A 19,643-nucleotide genomic window follows, 5' to 3' on the forward strand; every position below is an offset into this window, starting at 1 on the left:
AAACGACCGCGGGCAGCTGTCCCCCTTTAGAGACTGGCTCAGGAGACCACTTCCCACGCTCAAAACTTGATGCAACAGCTCACTACAGCACAAGGAGCTCTTTGCTGCCCACAGGAACTGTACAGCACTTAAAATCAGGCTTAAGTATTTTGCAGAACCGGAACCCTGGTCTGGAGAGCTTTCCCCTTCAAATGGGAAAGCAAGCCTCAGGAGCAGGAGGTGGCATGCCATGGCAGCGGAACATTGCAATATGCCCATAAAAGGTTCTTAAATGTATCTGCTTAAGCACACACAGAAGCTCAGAAGGGTTTAGAGTCAACATCCCAAAAGAATTTCTCTCCTGCTTTTTTAGGCAAGTGTGAGCAGCAGTCAGCATTTTACCATCATCTTCCCAACCAGAAATCCAAGGTTACTCTTGGCTAATATTAATAATGTAAATGCTGCTGGCTTTACCTTTTGAGGATGGTGGTTTGCTCACGCCACAGGGAGAAGAATGAGACAACATGAGCTGCAGGCAGGAGCAGAGGCCCTGCATTGCCAGGGCTGGCTGGTGAGGAATGGAGAGGCGAGGCTGGCAGTAATACCCCACTGATGAATTTGCTTGGCCCATCTCCCTGAAGAGGCTGGCCTCCAAAATGTGCTCTCAGGATTAGTTTGTGGGCACAGATCTGCCTTCCAACACGTACAAGGGGAAAAGCACACAATTCTGAGGCCCAAGGAAACGCTGTAATCAATTAATCAGCTGCAAGCAGACAGACAAGGATGGTGTTCCTGTCCTTGCCCCTTGCACTCCCAGCATGCCAGCCTGTGCCTGCACCTCTGCCAGCCTCCTGAACCTGTCCCAGAGACACCACACATGAGACTGGCACTCACAGGCAACAGCAAAGGCATTTGTTCCTGTGTAGGCAAGCCCTCAGGAGAAATGTGGTGTCAGGAGGTCTGGGGCACAGATGGTGCTCTCCATCTACTGCACAGCAAATATCCAGTCACCAAATATCCACCCTCCATAGGAGTACGAGCAATAAGCTGAGAAGAGAGCATCCCTCCAGAGTTCCACTAGAACTAGACTATGCACCAGGAAACCTACAATTATCTCACCTTTCTTGCCATGTTGTCATGGACAATACCAAGTTTCACAAAGCACATGTCCCTGTAAATGTAAAGGCCACGGTAGCGTTCCCTGCTGAGGCTACTCAGCTACAGAAAGACCTGATAGAGATTAAGGATAAAACCAATCTCGGCTCTCCGTAACACACCTCAAAGATCATCTCCTTGCTTTAGAGCACAGACAAGAATTCCTGTCAAGGACTCTGCCTTACAACTTTGCTAACAGCTGGCAATAAATAAGACCTTTCTGCATCTCCCTGTCTATTGCTGTCCTTGCAGCACAGTCACCAGGTAACACCAGTCTGTTTCCAGTTACACAAATTCATCACCCAGCAACTCTGCAGAGAGCCAGGACCAAGGGAATTGCAGCTACTGGACTTGGTACTCAGTGCCTAAGGCACTTTGTCCTCCTGCTAACCCTGCCAGCAACCCTCAACAGAGGAGCAAGGGGACAGCTCAGAGCACCAACCTTCGAAACCATGACTGCCAAACCCACCAGAGCTCCTCTGCCATGGTTCAGTGTCAAAAAGTCACAAATAAATGAAAATAAATGAAATGAGACTACCAGGCCATCAGAAAAACCATTGGATAGCACTAAACAAATCAAACACTGTGCACAGATGTCTGTCCCACAGAAAGATCAGCCAGGCAGATTAAATAAACAAGGTGTACCCTTTCCCTGGAAAGCTGAACATGCCTAGGGCAGAGAGAGCATCCTGCAGTCCAGACACTGGGGCAAACCTGGGAGATGCTCAGCCACAGGCAGTGCCAGGTGAGCTTCTCTATCAGTGCTCTCCATCCCACAGATGTGCCAAAAACTTCTGAAGACACTACATAGACAGCATGTGTGCCAATTAAATTAAGCTGTGAAAACATGGAGCTTGTTATTACCTATAGACAAATTATGTTTCCCCCACAAGCTCTCCTATTCCCCTTCAAATACCAATTTACTTCAGAGAGAAATACAAAGAGAAATATAGAAATTAACACAGAAAGACCGAGAAATACAGTATTAACAGTTTCTATAAATAAAATTGAGTCTAAGTGCATTTTTCTCCACTTACAGTTGTTTGATTTGGTAGTTACAAAAAGCACCTATGACATGTTTTAAGACACACAAGCATCCAGAGTGGACAGAAAGCTGCTGCAAATCTACTGTTGCTAGTAAAGTGGCTTAATGACCAAGGAAAAACAGATGTTTGTCACACAGGTAACTTGGCTCAACACTCTTCTTGTGGAATATTTACAACTCCATCACACTGAGCTGAGACATGGAGTCAGAATGTCTCCAAAAATACCACTATGGCTTTGTTTGCTTTCTTTTTCCTCTCTAAAAGTGTAACCATATGCTAAGTTTAGTCGGTGTTTTTAGTTGTTTCCTAATTTGGAGTTTATTTAAATTGAAAAAAAATAAATTTGATTCCCAACCAGTAAGTCAGCAACAATTCTAGTCAAGTCAGCACAAACCAGGTACAAATTAGCATGAAAACTGTGAGGAACAGCCTCAGGTATATCAGTTTCAAGATCATACAGTACATCCACTGCCCAAGCAGTGTGAACATTTTAGATTGCCGTGGGATTTTGAATATTATTACCAGAGAATAACACTTCTTTTACAAAATAGACAATTGAGACAAAACTACTTTTAACTTCTTTTTATGCCTGTTCACAGGAAACTTTTCACCTTTTTATAGAGCACTCCTCTGAAACATGCAACAGTTTAACAATGTTTTTCACATTAGACCTCCCAAAGTCAAAATTCACATTACTGAAATTTTTCACCCCACTATTTTCTGTCTCAAAATGCTCTTTGAAGCTTCAATTCACATTAACGTTCATAAAGAAAATGTAAAAACCCATAAACAGCAAAAGACCCCAGCCACACCTCACAAAGCAAATTTTTTTAAACCACAAGTCCTCAGTGCAGATACCCATCCTGTGAGCAGTATAAATTAAAGCCTCTGTGAACACCTGATGTGTATTACCTACACACTTATATATAATATGTCACCATCTCCTAACGCCCCATCTCCCAGCTCTCTGTTCCATTAATGACCAAAGATTATGCTTTTTTTCCCTTCCTGACATCAGAAACTGAAAACACAAGCAATGACTCACTGGCCAGGAACTAAGAGTCAGACAAACTCATATCCCAACCTCCTGATCCAGCCTGAATAAGGAAGTTAATGACTTGAGGAGCAGCCCACCGAAGTCCCAAAACAAACCTTTGTAGGAATTGCCATGAGCCAGCAAAACATGTCCCAGTCCTTACAAAAAGCACTGGCTCTGCATGGGACGGTGCACACTGAGCCTGGGAGAGAAGCAATGAACGAACCCAGAGGCCACCCGAGTTTACAGGGATGACATGACATTCCTCTCCTTTGCTCAGAACGTCTCTGAGGTGCCACAGGAACTGCCCAGGAGGTACCAGAGAGCACTGGCCACTGACCAGCAGCCCTCATGGTCACTTCTGGAAGCTGGATGGTCCAGCATAGCCAGATCTTGTGCCTCTGGATTGCCCTGCAATCAAGCAGTGCAGATTCTCCTGCCATTCACACAAATTAATTCAGAGAACACTGCTTCCAGAATAACAAGGAGGGATGCACGAGTAGAGTGAGAGTTCTCTTGGCATCTGATTCAAATCACAGCTTCTTGCAAGGAACTATTTTTAAGTTTTGTATCAATCTGCTTGAGAAAGGTTCCTTCTGCTGCCTACAAAAGTGCAAACTCCCCCTTAGAAGAAACACAGCTCAGGACAGCAAGATCCAGCCTTGCACTTTCAACCTAATCAAGACCAGCCATTTCACGACCAAAGCATTGCACAACACACAACGGTTCTGCAGAGAGTTCTGGTGACCCCCACCTGAGCATCAGTGAGGGCCCCCATTACCTTTCAAGGAGTCCTGTGTGTTCTTCACCAGATTACAGGTAGCACAGAGTTACCCGTAAAACAACCCACACTGAGGCAGCCTGACTGCTTCTGGAAGCCTTACAGCTTTTACCACTGCAGCAGGCATGGAAGTACTATAGGAGATTGAGGTAAAAGGGGAAAAAGGGCGATTCAGTAAGCATATGGATGCTGTGCATGACCTGACCAGTGAGGTGAGACCATTGTTTGCTGGGTTATCAGAAGTTCCTGTATGAAGGCATTGTTCAAGCTTAAGAGGTCTGTGAGAAAAAAAAAACCACAAAAACAAGCAGCAGCAGCACACAATGGATGCAGATAAGCAACGTCTGAACAAAGCGCTGGGAGACAACGGGAAAACTTATTAGCCACAAGCATCCTATATCCTGCCTCCAATAAAGCAACACAGATGTTCTGCTAATGCAGGTCATGAAAAGACAAGAGAGCACTGAGCAGCTATTGAGCCTCCACAGGAGAGAGGGTCAGTGTTCCACAGCTGCTGGGCACAAAAACATCCACAGAATAGGAACCAAAAGCCTCTAAAAGGGTCTGAGAATGTATCATCTCTCTGGTGACTGGTAAGGGTCATCCTTACAGCCATGAGCCCATCCAGACCACTGCAAACTGGGCTTTGCAAGCCCAGCTCCGGCCCAGTTACAGAATGACCACTGTCTGAGGGTTTAGTCCCCAGGGGGTGATCTCCACTGGGAAATGTGCACACACACTCAAGGTGCAGCACTGGGGACCGCAGCCCTCCATGGCACTGGGAAACAGGGCTCTGCCCACTGAGACCTGCTGGATCCATGGGTCTGATGGAAGTGCTCCAAGACCCACTTCCTTGTCTGCAAAGTGGGGTGCAGAAACAGCCCCATCACCTTTGGCCAAGTGCTTTGCACAGTCGGAGCTCTCAAGTAGTTCCCAAAGACAGAGCTGTCAGCCCTCCATGAGGCATCCCTAAGTCCAAAAAACCTGTTCTCTGGAAAATTCAGGCCACTTAACCGGCACATACTGGGCATCACGCTGCTACTGTGCCAAGAGGAAACCGCAACCAGAACATTATTTAACAGCCAGTTACACAGGAAACACTCTGATCTGAAGATCACACCGTACTCCTTCCCCTGGGTTTATTTTCTTTTTTGTTTTCTTAAGATGGTGTTCCCCATCCCATCCCCACTGCTGAAGTGGGAGAAGTATTTGCTCATACCAGTGGGTGGGACTGGAACCCCAGCTGCTCATGGACTTGGTCCTGCACATCATCCCAGCCCCAGCTGTGCAGAGAGGGGATGGTACAGAGAGCCTGGGCGTGCTGCAGGAACTGCACTGCCAACAGCACACGTGGGGAAGCGTCACACACCGGGTGACAGCACAGCTCAGAGCCCAGCCAAGCTGGGTGACTGCACAGGAACACCTCCCCAAAATGCTGCAAACACCAGCAAGGGGCACAAAACTACCCTCCACAGTGTGACAACCCTCCTTTCCATTCACAAATAAACACTATAAAATATGAACATACTAATCTCTTCATTAAAATTATCTGCACTACCATTGGCTACAATTCAAAAGTTTCAAGGGCACAAAGAACATGATTTTTTCCCTCTTCAATAAAAAAAGTGTTTGTCTCTCGCTGTCAGGAAACCAGCAATGTAAATGAACATTTGAAAGTCACTGTGTAACTACGAGTCATTTCATATAATCAGATTAAAAAGAGAAACCTGAATGCAAACAGAAAACATGAGCTTCTTGGAAAAAGAGAACAGAAATAAAAATATGAAGAACCACTAATAGGAACAAAAAGGGTAAACCAGTGTTAGTCCAGATCCAGTCCTGGTCTGAACCTCTGCATATATAATTTTACCAGTTCTGTTACTCATTATGCTCATAAAAAGAAACACAAATCTTTTCAAGCAACAGTTGAAATTTAAGAGAAAACTTTTAAGATTATAAAATTTTCCAGACTCTTTCTAGAAATTTTAACAGGCTGATTACTTTGGTCAAAACATTAAACACAATGTCAAGAATTCTCATTTGCTATCAGTTATCCATATGGTCTCAGAGTAAAAATACATTTGAGGAGTCATAGATTTGGGAAGAAGAAAAAAAAAAGTGGATCTTCCTTTACCCAAGAACCATAGTGAAGTGAGGCCAGAAACAGATGCCCACATCCCCGTCCTGTGAGCCCCCCCCACTCCTCACCCTGACTCACAGTCCAGATCTTGGGTATTTTTGAAAGTCACCCCTGGAACTCCTGCAGGGACAAGCAACCAAGAGCCATTTACTGCCTTCAAAACAGACTCTGCAAGGATTAGCACCAATCTCAAGACTTAGCCATAGCTCCAACAGGCCTGGCAGAGCCATTGAGTTCGTGTGTCCCTAGCAGAAAGCATTTTCCCAATGGTCACTTCTGGAAATGTTCTCCAAATATTTTGGCTGGTCCTCATCTACAGGACAATCTTAAAGTGTACTTGCAACTCTGTCTCCAGGAAATACATGTAAAGTTGATTCATTATCTTAAAATGCTGCTTTCTTTTCTGCTCATTAAAAGCACATTTCACATCCCTGCACCAAATGCATAGCTTATCTGATCTGGACACTCAAAACTGCGTTTCAGTTCTCTCTACTCTTCGTATTTCATTTGCTGCCCACAATCTGTTTCATTCTCTGTTTCAGGGACACCTATATGAGACCTGAGCTACCACTGAAAAATGCCCTGAATAAAATCCTCTCTCCCTGCAATGCCTGGCACTCCAGGCAATCACACCCGATGTCAGACTCAGCCTAGATTTCAGGAGCTGCATCCTCCCTGCAGACACAGAGCAATAAACAGCTGTTCTGCACATCCCACACCCCTGCACACCGAGCCACTCGGAAGGGAAAGACAAGCAAGGAAGCTTAGGTAATGCAAGCGTTACAGTCCTCACCTTTAGGGAGTCAAAGCAGGCAATAACTCGACCATTTTCCACATGGCAACTCCGTGACGGATGGGCGAACTTGCACTCTGCATCAGACCGAGAACAAGTCCCTCTCTGAAACTCTCGACACACTTCTAACGTCAGCCATTTTGTATCACGAACCAGGGAAACGTTTACAGCCATATTAAAAAACAAAAATTAAAATGCAAGCAATCGCACCCTTCCTCAGGGTAATATTTACTGCTGATCTTCTTTTTTCTTCTTTTTTTTCTTAAAAAAAGGGTAAAAAAGTGAATTCAAGTTAAACGTGAAGAAATAACTAACTTGTTGCTTTGGTAGAACTCCTATTCATCAGCACTTAGGTTTTCATTTAAGTCAAATCGTGTTTCTTTAAACAAGAATTAAACATAAAGCCAATCATAAAATAGAAATCTTATCAGAACAACTGAAAATCAAATTAGAGGCCAGCTCCTAAAAGTGCAATTGTAGAAGTTAAAATACAAGTGTTATATTTTGTGCCACTGCCAAAGTTACTTGCAAATAACTGGCAGACTTTCAAAAGAATTCTGTGCTCTCCAGTTAATGGTTTCAATTATTCTTGCAAAAAGCATATGCTGCTGGCAGCACTTCAGTTTGTGGAATGGTCTCGGTCCTTGGGGAGAAAACTTCGGGTTTGTTTTTTTTCCTTCTATTTCTTGCTTCTAAAAATTATGATTCACGAGCATCAAAACAGGCAAAAGGATGTCTGATTTTTTTTTCCTCTTTCTTTTCTTTTAAATATTTGCTACATAGTCGGGGGAAGAAAAAAAATAAAATGGCTGAGCAAACTGCGTGTAAATGGGGAGCAAAAAAAAAAAAAAAACCAAAAAAAAACCAAAACCCAAAAAAAAACCGGGCAAGGCTGGAGGAGCCGCCGTCAGGGCACGGACCGCAAGCAACGCCGAATTAAACAGAGAGGGGGGCGAGGGGCAGAGAGAGGCAGCCCTAGACAGAAATCCAAGCAGCGGTGGCTTCAGGAAAGGCACTTTTCAGCAACCTGCAGGAAAAAGAGAAATAGAATCAGCCAGGAGCCAGCGGCCCCGCTCGGGCGGGCGGGCGCGGGGCGGCGCCGGCGGCCATTGCGGGCACGGGGGCACTGCCCGCGCCGCGCTGCGCATGGGAGGCGGCGCCGGCCAATGGCGCTTGCCGTTACAGCAGCACCCGCGGGCAGCCGACCAATACAAGAGACCGTTTCATAGGCCCGCGGCGGGTGCCCGCCGCACGCCGCAGCCCCGGGACCGAGCCCCACAAACCCCCCCAGACTACGGGGGAATAGTCTGCTCTTCAGTGTATTTTATTTATCTTTGTAATTAACATTAACTAACCCAAACCCTCTTCTGTAGGAAACGTTCAGGCAGGAAGAGCAGCCGGTGGCTTTCTTACATACAACGCTCCAGGTCAGCCCTGCACCGCTCCGCACCTCCAAGGTGTTCCATTAAACCCATCCCCAGCGCGGGGCTGCTCCTGTACACGGAGACAAATGACTGGCTCGCAAAGGCTCGTCTATGGATTCACAGCCTACAAAACTAAGAGCAAACCCGACAGGGAAAACCTAAGCCACACACACACACACGGAAAAAATTAACTCATTGCTCACAGCTGTAGTTTTCCACCAGACCAAAGGCAACTCGGATTACTCTGACTCCAGCAACTCGTGTTATACAACAAACAACTTTCAATGCATTCCAGTTGAAGGCTTCCTTGGCATCCACTAAAATGTTAAGCTGTCCCTAGAGTCTCCCATTCTAATATTAGCTGTACCATTGCTGCCTGATAGGATTGGGCTGTTTCTCCAAGTTCCCCAAAATCCAGCTCTTTACCTTCCTACAGTACGACCGTCCACTTTCGCAAACATTTGACAGGCGCGGGATGTTGTCTGTGTGACTGTTATTAAGATTTCAAGCTTTCGTAGGAGAAGAGCCTTCAACTACAAAAAAAGGAAGCTTAAATTCCTCTTTTATTATTGGTGTGTTATTGCAATTACACTGATCAGTAACTGAAACCTACTGGAGCTGGAAACAATGGAAACAATGCTACCAAGGAAGAAGTGTGGGAAGAGGCTGTCATCAGCAGCAGGGGGTGGGGCACAGAGGCTGTTTGATTCACAGATCGAATTATTTCAATTTAGAAAAAACAACACTCGTTAAACCTACACTGCAAGCACTTTCTAGGCTTAATTAGACTCAAGTTGATAACAAAACCTGCCCAGATCCCTGCAATCCATCTTGAGACATCAGCAGAAAGCTTGGTCTGACCCATGCTTCTGGAAGGACCTTTGCATTTTTGCACATCAGGTGGGGAACAGAGACTGCAAACGTCATATTTGCTAAGCGTGTTTTAAACTTCAAAGAGAAGGAAAAAAGGCACATCTAACCATGCTCATGTCTTTTGGATTTTGTACAGAAGAGATGCCCTAAATCAATTCCAATTTTGCAAACAGGGAAAATTTATACAGGACTCCTATTCACTAATATGTGGGCTCCCTGTTCAAATGAGCTCAGAAGGCAAAAGAAAGGAAAAGATGGGCAGAAACCTTCTGCAGGGAGCTAAGGACTAGCTGGGTGCAGCTCTTAAAAACGAGCTAGAACAGGTCAGATATGGGTGGGGATTAGAAAGAATGCACTCTCAGAAGTTCTCCCGAGCAGACTGAAATACAACCATCTTGTGGATTAAGTGCCTATTCCACAGCTTCAGACTCCCTAGGGAAGTGAGGGTCTCTTAATGTTTGGGATAGAATATGATGGATCTGACTTAACACACAGCTACACCAAACACCAAGATGTCCAAACAGTGTAGTAACATCTGCCCTTTCCAGCCCTTCAACCTCAAGAAATCCCAATGTAACAAACCAAATGTCGATCTTGTTCTCAAAGCCATGCAGCTCAGGAGCACGCACTGCCCACAGGTACATGACTGCACTAAACTGCTCAGTCCTCAAAATGTAGGGGATCATGTTAATGAAAGCCAAATCAAATGAATTCCAAAAAACATTAAACTACAAATAACAAAACATTCAGACATATGTAACACAGTACATATTCTTCTTTACAACTCATGAGGGTGGAAACAAACCCACTGATGGAAACTGCCCCTGCCCCACACCCTGCAGAAGGGCACACTCATCTGTGCAACATTCAAGAGACAAGAAATTTTCTGTGCTATGGAAACAACCCACCTCCCTGCAGAAGGATTGACTCATCTCAGACCCTGGCACTAGAGCTCCTGTACTGGAGGGAGCCAAATTAATGACTATATTTTTCATACTGCAATTCTGCAGCCTGCGAGGCACATGGCAGAGCACAGCAACAGCACACACTGCCCCATCGCTTGTTTGCCGGGCACTCAGGAGAGAAGCTACGCACATGCTTAACTCTGAGCATGCCAACAGTCTTTCTGGAAGGAAAATCTGAAGCATGTACTTAAGTACTTTGCTGAATCAGGGCCTAAATAAATGAATCTGCTTCACAGGTTTATCAGGACGGGGAGGCCAGCAAGCACAGGCAGCAGTCATCGTGTTTCGGCTTACATGATCACAGCCCAGAGGAGCACGAGTTAGGCTTTTCTGCAAGTCAACAAATACAGTTCTGTCGGTGTTTGGATTGCTGCAAATCCCTCTCCGTGTGGTCACGGGGAAGGCTGGAAACGCATGCATGCAGGGCTGACATCACAGCAAGCTCTGCACACTGCTGCAGCGAGGCTCCCACGCACAGCCCAAGGACAGCGCACCTCAGACACGAACCTGCTGCTGACAGTACAGAGCTTCAGCTCTCCAGGTTTCAACTCCTGGCAGCAAATAACTGTTCTCATCAGAATGCACCCTTACAATTCCTTTGTATTACCTTGGGGGGGGGGGGGGGGGCTGGTATTTTATTCCCTTTGTTCTCCTGTATATTTAAAATGGGAGGAATTTAAAAAAAAAACATCCATGCCAAAACCAACATACAACCTACAAGGATTAAAAAGTACCTCCAGAAGTCAGGGGCTTCATTAGCGTGCAGGAAATACAACAAAGGGTAGGTGCTGCCTTTTGAACCCTTCCCAGCAAGCCAGATCCGTCTGGCGGGTCTCAGCTCCTCCACTACCAGATGAGCCAATCTCATTTCAATGGCATTGCCATCAAAGCTGGAGAAAGCAGCAGAGCAGAGAGAAAACCCTGTGGCCTTGATCCCTGTAAAGAAACTACAATATCCCTGAAACCTCTGCTCCAGGGCCACTTGCTGGGCCAGGCTTTAATTGCCTGAGCTGCAGGAAGATGGGGCTTGCTCCAGGTGTCAGACCCAGCCTTACAGCTAGCGGAGTGCAGGGGAACAAGGGCAGTCTGAAGAGCAAAGGTCACACCAGGGCTCGCCTCTGGCGGAACTAAGATGCCCTGACCACTTGAGGTAACGTGAGGACGAGCGCATTCACTTGACGCTTGAATTCCTCCTGCTTGCCACGAAACTGATCCCCTTCCACTGACAGCCCCCATGGATGTCAACTTGTGAGGACACTTCCTGACAGCCGAGTTCAGAAATGGTAATTTATGTGACAGGATGGATTCGAGCAGCTCCCAAGTGTAAATGATGCTATTTAGAAGAGATTTTTTTTCTTCTTTTTTTCTTTTTTTTTTTAAGAAAAAATGACTCAGTAGAAGTGCCAAGGTGGGTTCCTCATTTAGTGTTTCTCAAGGATTTCTAGGTCACAACTGCTCAGTTGAGAAACAGAAGTGCTGTTGCCCTAACTCACAGTCCAATGAGTAAGAACAGCAGCTATTTCCTTCGCCTGAAGAAAAACATGGATACTGCAGACACACTGGAGTTTTCCCAAGGTTAAGTTCCAGTCGTGCCCGTTCTTTATCATATGTAATGCTGTCCATGTTCCTCTTCCACTCAAACCAGCATGTGACCCTTGAACTGAGGACACGCTCTCCTGATTCCAAGCTCAGCCCTACACTGCCAGGCTGCACTGTGCTTTACCTAGTTTTGCAAGTTATGGCCAGTGAAAGCTCAGAGGACGGACGGATGGATACCCTGAAGTCACAGCAATAGAGAAATTGTGCTTGCAAAATCAAGACCTCAAATTTTATACCAATTCCACTAAAACTAAGTATTGCTATTAATGTTCACTGAGTGTCTAGATTTTGGTCAGAGCCCAAAAAATACTTTTGTCTATGGACTTTCCTCAAAGCACTAAAGTCAGCTGGCAGTACAAATGCCACACTCACTCATCAGTCCTTGCACTTTTGAGATGATTCTGTAATTTGGGCTTTTTATTGTATGTATAGAAGAGCTTGGTGTGACCACCACCGCATCCTTGATAAGCCAGAATAGGGAACTCCTCACCCAAACAGCAGTGAGATGTTTCCATTATCAAACAATCAGTCTTCCAAATAAACACAGTATTCCTGGAAACACTGCAAGGCAAAGAGAAATGGGAACCATGAAAAAAACTGTTTTGTTCTGAGAGAGAAAGAAAACTGTGGAGAATACCACCACCCATCCAACAGCCTTCCTTTGTCTTCCACTTTCACAGCAAGTAGTAAAGAGCACATGAAACTATATCCCTGCTTATCAAAGGAACCAAAAAGTTATAGTCAAAGGCAAGGTTTTACTGAAAAGTGTTCTACTGTTACATTTATTGGCAGTGATGCATGAGTTAAGATAATGCACATTTGTGGGCAGCTTTCCAAGTCAGTGAGGAGGGGAAACAAAAAAGTTTAAAAATCTTCATCTACGATCTACCAAGCCAGTAACACAGTGACATTAGTTGAGTTGGCTGACATTAGAGAAGTTAATTTTGTACCTCAGAAAAGCCCATGGCAAGTTAGGCGCTGTCACCATTGGATCACAAGGCTTTACTTGGGACTGATTCAAAAGTGCTGCTTCACGACAGCAAAAGAAACCGCAAAAATAACCCCATGAAGTCCAGGCATGGATCCTCCATTGCTGAAACACCAATGACAATGCTCTTACCCTACCTCACATAAAACACAGCAGTGTTCAGATTCCCACAGACACGATTCCTTTGCTGGTGGAACATTGACAGTTTGCACACAGCGGGGCTGCCTCGGACACGGGCCGGCTCCTGCCCCCCGCATTCCCAGGCTGTGCACTGGGACCGGAGCCATCTCAGCAATGGCAGCTTCTCCAGGGCTTCTCAGTGCTTATGCACTTAATGGGCTGCAGTATCAAGACTAAAGAAGGTCAATTTATTTTCTGTCACCTGCAAGAGGTATTTTTGCTTTCAAATTAGAAAATAATCTTCTATTTTTTGCTCTGGCCCTCATACTTTAAAACAAACGCTTCAGGGACACAGTAGACACTTTGAATATTTCCTTTGTGAACATTCTGTACCTGGACACTTTTTCCCTCAGGGAACAGTTTACTTAATTTAAGGTAGACCTTTACAGCTAAAAGAAAATAAACCTCCTTTTGTTCTTCTACCAGTTACTCAGAAAAAGAGCAAGTTTCCTCTACCATGGGCATGCTTGAAAAGTTTCTGTTCAAGGTCTAATCACAGATGTTGGGGGCTGTGAATCACCAGGGGTCACACCGTGTGCCAGAAAGTCAACTCAGCTCTGAATGCCGTCTGTTCAGAACAGGATGGCAGAACCCAGAAATAAATAATAAACCCATGCAAGTAAAACCCCAATGCTTCTGCAATGGAAAAGCCTCATTTTCAGGATATAAACCCACTACAGAAGTGACAGGGTGGATGTTTGGGCATGCAGGTACTGCACAAATCTGTGCTGAAGGAACTGGTAACACCCGTCCTTCTTTCCCCACACTCTCTCATTCTGCTGGCTTAGAGCAGCTTTGGAGTGGCCATTACTGGTTGTGACCTCTCTGGACAGAGCAGCACAAGGAACATCCTTCTGTCCCTCAGTGGGGAAGGCTGGACATACTGCATCCCATCTCTTCAGAGGCTCACCAGCCTTGCTAAAACTCCTGCATTTATGGCACCCTGGGAGATGGCTGTGGGGCTCTGCAGGGCCAGCAGTGCTGCTGTCCTTGGGAAAATGTGTCATGTATCACTGGCCTCTGGGCACTTTCCACTGCTCTTAGCTGCCCTGACACAACCTCAGCACCTCTCTTACATGCAGTGGTGGGCAACTGAAAAAAAACAAGGAGGGGGGAAAAAAAGAAAAATATACAAAATAAAGTAGCGTGAGGGAAGGAAGCCCTTCACTGCAGAGAAGAAGAATGTATAAATACAGGGAACTTTATCCTCCCTTGTGTACATGCAGTTCTCCACACTTACACCCTGAAGCAAACAATCACCGGAAAAATTAATGCTGAGTTTAAGGAAATATTGAAAAAATCCTTTTGTTTTTGAAATCTACCATTCTTCACTGTGCACTATGGTGCTCCTATTCCCTCAGCCACCTGAAATCTTCAGTCTTTTTTCCTTCTTCCTGAACCTTCAGCACTTCTTGTCCACCAAAGTTCAGGGAACTCTTCTCCCCTTCACTCTTAGCTCTTCAAAATGCTTCCACAGGCAAATGGCTGGGAGTTATTTCTCACTATCTGCTGGGGATTTCTAAGCCAAAAATGCTCTACAAAAACATCGCAGTTTAAGGAGCTTTTTTGTTTATTTGTTTGTCTTTGAACAGTCACAGAAGCTGCTCTGCTGGACCCACACACGTGCCTTGGCAGAGCAAATGCCTTTCCATAGGGTGTTCCAGGGCAGCATGCATTGCGGTGCTTCAAAGGGAACTTCCCCCTCTTTCACTAAATAGATTTGTTGCTAGAATAACCACACATGCACATTTCTGTTCGTTTGAGCTTTTGATTTTCTGCCATCAGCTTATTAGGAACCAGTTAGAGGTCAAGACCCCTTTCCTATTCCAGTTCTCTACTAAGACTGAGAGTGACCCACTGCGATCCCACCCCTGTGGGATCTGGAGGATGTTCTGCTGATCAGGCAGCCAAGTGGGAGTTTCGCTTGACTAAGGCCATCGCCAGTAAGAGACACATGGAGAAGGATGCTCCCTTCTATTAGGACCTGGCTGGCAAATCCCTTCTGGCCTCCTACATGAGGCAACTTCCAATGCTGAGGGCCAGGGAGCCGCCTTACAGCGGGGTGGCTGACCCGAAAGGAGCATTTCCTCTGCAGCGCAGAAGCAGCTACTGCACTTGCTGTGAAACAGTGCTAAAATCCTCTCCAGTGTCAGCACCGCTTGGGAGGGGTTAGGACCACAATTACACCAGCTGCAAACACAAAAGAAAAGGGAAAAAAAAATTGTTGGCAGGGATCTCTGGAGGTCAGCTAATCCAAACCCCGTCTCAAAGCACAGCCAGCTTCAGAGGTGGATGCTTCCATATCCAAGCACAAAGAGAGTTGTCTCACACAAAGAGAGCTCAATTGAGTCAAACAAATTTACAGCGGAGACAGGAAAGGCCAAGGCTCATTAAGGCTTGTTCCCCACCAAGTAATGGTAAGAAATAGGATCAAGCAGATGTATCCCACAATCTATCTGATTATCCTACTCAGTGTTCAAGAAACCCCCAAGGTCCTTGCCAATCAGATAAATGTCTGCATGTGTTTGGGACAGCTGAGGGGAGGGAATGCTTTTACCCAACTGCCCTTCCCGGGATTCTGCTGACAGGAACGACCTACAGCTATCTCCTAAGCTCCAAGCATGATCCTAGCCCTCAAGATAGGCAATATACTCTATCAGGTAGGAGAAATACAGAAACAGGAACCCAGCTCAGCCACTCACTGTGCCACAGAGGCAGCCTGGGACTTTCAGGAGGTATCAGATAAACACAGACGAGACCCAACCCAGGTCTGGTGCTTCACAGATGCCGCTGCCCAGGCACACATACTTCTGCCTTGAAAATTCCCACTCCAGACTTCTCAATCACAGAGCCTTCTGCTCAAAGAGACAGGTTTTTCTTCAACAAAAAGGCACTAACCCTGCAGGTCCGATATTATATCTTCTGTAAGCACATGCTTCTACACACACACTACAGCTGAAGACACTCCAGTGTTAACTGCCTTACCTGGTCACCACAGGCCTGCAAAAAGAAGAGACAGCATTTGGACTGTGGTTTGAATTCTTTCTCAGCTGGAAGAATTCAGAGAAAACAAAAAAAGTTTTTCTTTTAACATTCTTTGTACTGAGCGCTTGGATAAGCCATAAGTAACTTGGCAGCAAACCAGTTTGGTACAAACACAGCACACCAGAACACAATGCAGTCATCACAAAGCCACCGCTCTGGGCCAGACAGTAATTTTCCCCTTCACACAGGGCAGACCTCCAAAGTCTTTGTGCTCCTACATTTGAGTCCATCTGAGTTACATGATGTGTTAAAAATGAGGACTCATGCACAATAGGGAAAACACCTATCATTTATGGGCTACATGGAAGGGAATACAGTGCACAATGGTACTCAAAATACATTTGTCAAACAATTCAGGACTTGAGAAAAGTAAAGCCGTGACTTATTTCTCAACTCAGACCTCTAACAGTATCCTCAGGTTGCAAATCAAATACACAATGACAAAAGGAGACTGAAAGGCTGGTAACAAAAACATCCAGTGTATTTACAATATTTTCTTTCAGAATTAAAATAAAGAAGTGAGAACATGTAGGAAAGCAGAAAAACCTAATATAGTGGCAACTGAGAGCATATTTTCCACTTCCATTGTAAATCCAGAGCAGCTTAGTCCCAAACCCCAAAGGCATTATCGTTGCACAGGTAGTCATCATTTTGACAGCAAAGATGCTCTAGACCTGTCAGACTGGGACTCTCTGGAAACAGGGCTCAAACACTGCTGCAGCCACAGGTGCCACAAGTGACAAGTCACTTTATCCATCTGCAAACGGGGGTTGTTACTTTCCCATCTCTCAGTGATGTCTGGCAGATAAAAGGAACTGCAATCAGGCATTAAGAAACTGCTGCGGTAAAGGCTGCACCAGCAGCAGATGAACAGATCTGTTTCAGACCCCACAGCCATTACAGTGCAAAGCAGGATAGAGGAGAGAGAGCAGAACGCATGCACACGCACAGAGATCTGCCCCATTAATCCAGCAGGCTGCAACAGGATGAAAGGCACATCCAACAATTCCAATCCTGCTTGCGCAGCAGTAAACACCCTCCCAGCGTGCAATGGAGGCACTGCTGTTGTACTTACAGGGAGCAGCCAAACCAAAAGGCACCTAAAGGTGTAAGGGCTAGTTTTGGCAGCATACTTTGGTACCAAGCACCACCTACTCTACTCTCTGTCCTGTGCCCCTGTGGGAAACAGGGTTTAGGGGTGCATGCAGAGAGAAGCCAGCACAGCTAAGCTCTAAAAAAGGTAAGAGGAAGTCAAAATCACCCTTGAGGCACTTCCCAAGCCATTCAGAGTTAGTGTGTTGGCCTCTCCTGCCTTCCATGCACCCCAAAATCTGTTACTCATTACTCTTCACCTCACTGCCAGGTGGATGAATCAACTTTTCAGGGACTGAATATCCTGTTTTCCCTGGCATGTTTGAGTCATTGACACCAACTGAAATCCTCAGATCTTCAATTATCTTATTACCCTCCTGCATCTGTAACACCACAACCTGTAACTCCTCTGCCCCGTGAAAGTCTTAGTGACCTGAATTATTTTCAGTTTTCCCCTTAATACCTGTGGGCATGCTTTTCTTCAGAAAGCGTATGAATTAGCACAAAACCTCTGAATCAAAACCATGAGCCCAAGAAAATGGGCAGATGTACGATGAACAGTGTCTTCCATGTACCCCACCCTTCCTGCCACCAGTGCCCAGCCCCCAGCAAACACACAAGCACCCACCCCTGCCTGGCTGGGTGTCTGTCCAAGCTGAATTTTAAAGAAGGCAGCAAAAAAAACAAAAAAAAAACCCAAGTAGGGATATATTCCACTAAACCTTGAGCACACACACTGAACCACTATCCATTCATGCACTTCTGTCCCCCCCACTCAAGAGAAGGAGCTTGGGTGATGGCGGAGGGAAGAGCGGATAGATGGCAAGTGAAGTCTTTGTTTTAATTGGCTGCTGTTAAGAACATTAGAAGGATGTTTGAAGGAGAATGATTACAGGCAGAGTGCAGAGGAGGTAATCAGAGGTGTCCAACAAGCTGAATTTATGATGTGGCTTAGCAATCCATCACCTGGCTATCATTCTTACGTACATGTACATACATAAGCCTCAAAATATATTTAGCTCAGGGGGTCTGGAAAAAAGAGGCTTTTCTTGCAACCCCAGCTAGCAGTACTTTGCTCCTTATAATATTACAGAAGCAATCTTTTTCCAACAAGGGAGGAAAATCAGATATAAAGGATAAATTGTTTTAAATTCTTCTTAGTGTGAAGACAACTTTGTTTACTAAACGCATATGAGGGAACATATGTGTACAGCACAAACTCAGCAGTGGAAATTTGGCTCCCTGCAATTCCCTGTTATATAGATGCATTTTTTCCAGAGGAAGTCCAATGGTCTTGTTTGTTTTCACCACTACCAGAGGAGTTCAATGAAATTTTCTATTGGGAAAGTCTAATGAGGTCAGAATAAGAGAACAGAGTAACTAGGAAGGAATGTCATTGCGTTTTATTTTTAGAAGAAGGATAAAGGTGGGGCCTCACAAGAGGCAGGGGATGGGCCTGTTTTGGCACAGAGGACCAGGCTGGAACGCTTGGTCCTGTGAGCCTGAGGGGATTTAGAGATTTTATTTTTTATTTTTTTTTTCCAAAAATGAATCCCTTGTCAAAATCAGTGAATGAGTGGAGTGGTCCAGCTGGGAGAAGAGCAGGGGGTGCACAGACAGCAGGGTGGCAGCAGCCCTGGGGAATGATTGAGGGGCAGTTCTCAGCCACACTCCCTGCCCCAACCTGTTCCCCTTTCTATCCTGGGAAAACGAGCCCCTTCAGCTGCACCACCGATCTGTGGATCTCTCTACTGCAATTTAAAGGGAATCCAAGTTACAACAGAGTAAACATGAAGGGAATCAAGAGCAAGAAAAGCTCAATGCAGAAGTGCAGAGGGGCACATGCCTCTGCAAAGGGAGCAGTCATGACTAGGACAGAAAACAGGATTGACTGTTGTTAAGGCTGGATGTCAAAACCCAGAGAGGCAGCCTCAGGGAGAAAAGATGGGCCAGTGTAAGGCTGTGAAAATGAAAAGGAAGGAACAAAGCTAAATTAAAGAACCAAGGCAGAGCGGAAAGGGGCTTGACTGGGATAAACAGGTAAGGAGGAAAAAGGGTGCATTCAAGAGCAAGCAGGCCGTGGTCTGTTTCCTGGCATCAGCTAATCTGATTGGCACAGAGATACAAGAAACAGAGGCTTAAATAGCTCATGGGAGCAGATCTTCAGCTGGAGAAAGCCATCATCACTCAGCAATTAACTCCCTCGCAGGCTCTGTCCCCAAACCCGAAGTGCAGAGCCGTCCCTGCTGAGCACTGCCAATGCAGAACGAAGGAGCACAAGAGGAAGTGCCTTTCCAAGGGTTAACAGACAGCAGAGAACAAGCTGTTCCATGCATTCAGGTCACAAAAAACAGAACTGGGACTCGCCACACGAACCATGCGGACGCTGCTCTGCCAGGATCACCAGAGCTCCAGTGCAGGAGCAGCCAACTCTGCCTGCTAGGAATGAGACTGCAAGGAGTTTCACCTTAAAAATGTGCAAGGACAGCATTAACCCAGGGGAGTATTATTTAGGGAACACTGAGGCATCTGAGAAGACCAGAGACT

General features: G+C 45.7%; 1 protein-coding gene across 11 annotated transcripts in view; it reads right to left on the reverse strand.

Moving 5' to 3' along the window:
- Positions 1 to 19,643, reverse strand: part of MBNL3 (muscleblind like splicing regulator 3) — a 92,256-nt gene that overhangs the window by 51,790 nt on the left and 20,823 nt on the right. For 6 of the 11 annotated variants that reach the window (XR_009278547.1, XR_009278546.1, XM_058847978.1 and 3 more), the window contains exon 2: positions 6,931 to 7,957. The exons of 4 other annotated variants lie outside the window; for them this stretch is intronic. Coding sequence is in view for 5 of the 7 variants with exons in the window: in XM_058847978.1 (XP_058703961.1) it covers positions 6,931 to 7,104 (174 nt within the window). In the remaining 2 variants the exon portion in view is untranslated. Of the gene's footprint in view, positions 1 to 6,930; positions 7,958 to 8,285; positions 8,307 to 19,643 lie in introns of those variants that run through there. One more of the 11 variants, XM_058847980.1, reaches the window with a different exon arrangement.

This window comes from Poecile atricapillus, chromosome 12, assembly GCF_030490865.1.
Source record: "Poecile atricapillus isolate bPoeAtr1 chromosome 12, bPoeAtr1.hap1, whole genome shotgun sequence".
Classification (NCBI taxonomy): domain Eukaryota; kingdom Metazoa; phylum Chordata; class Aves; order Passeriformes; family Paridae; genus Poecile; species Poecile atricapillus.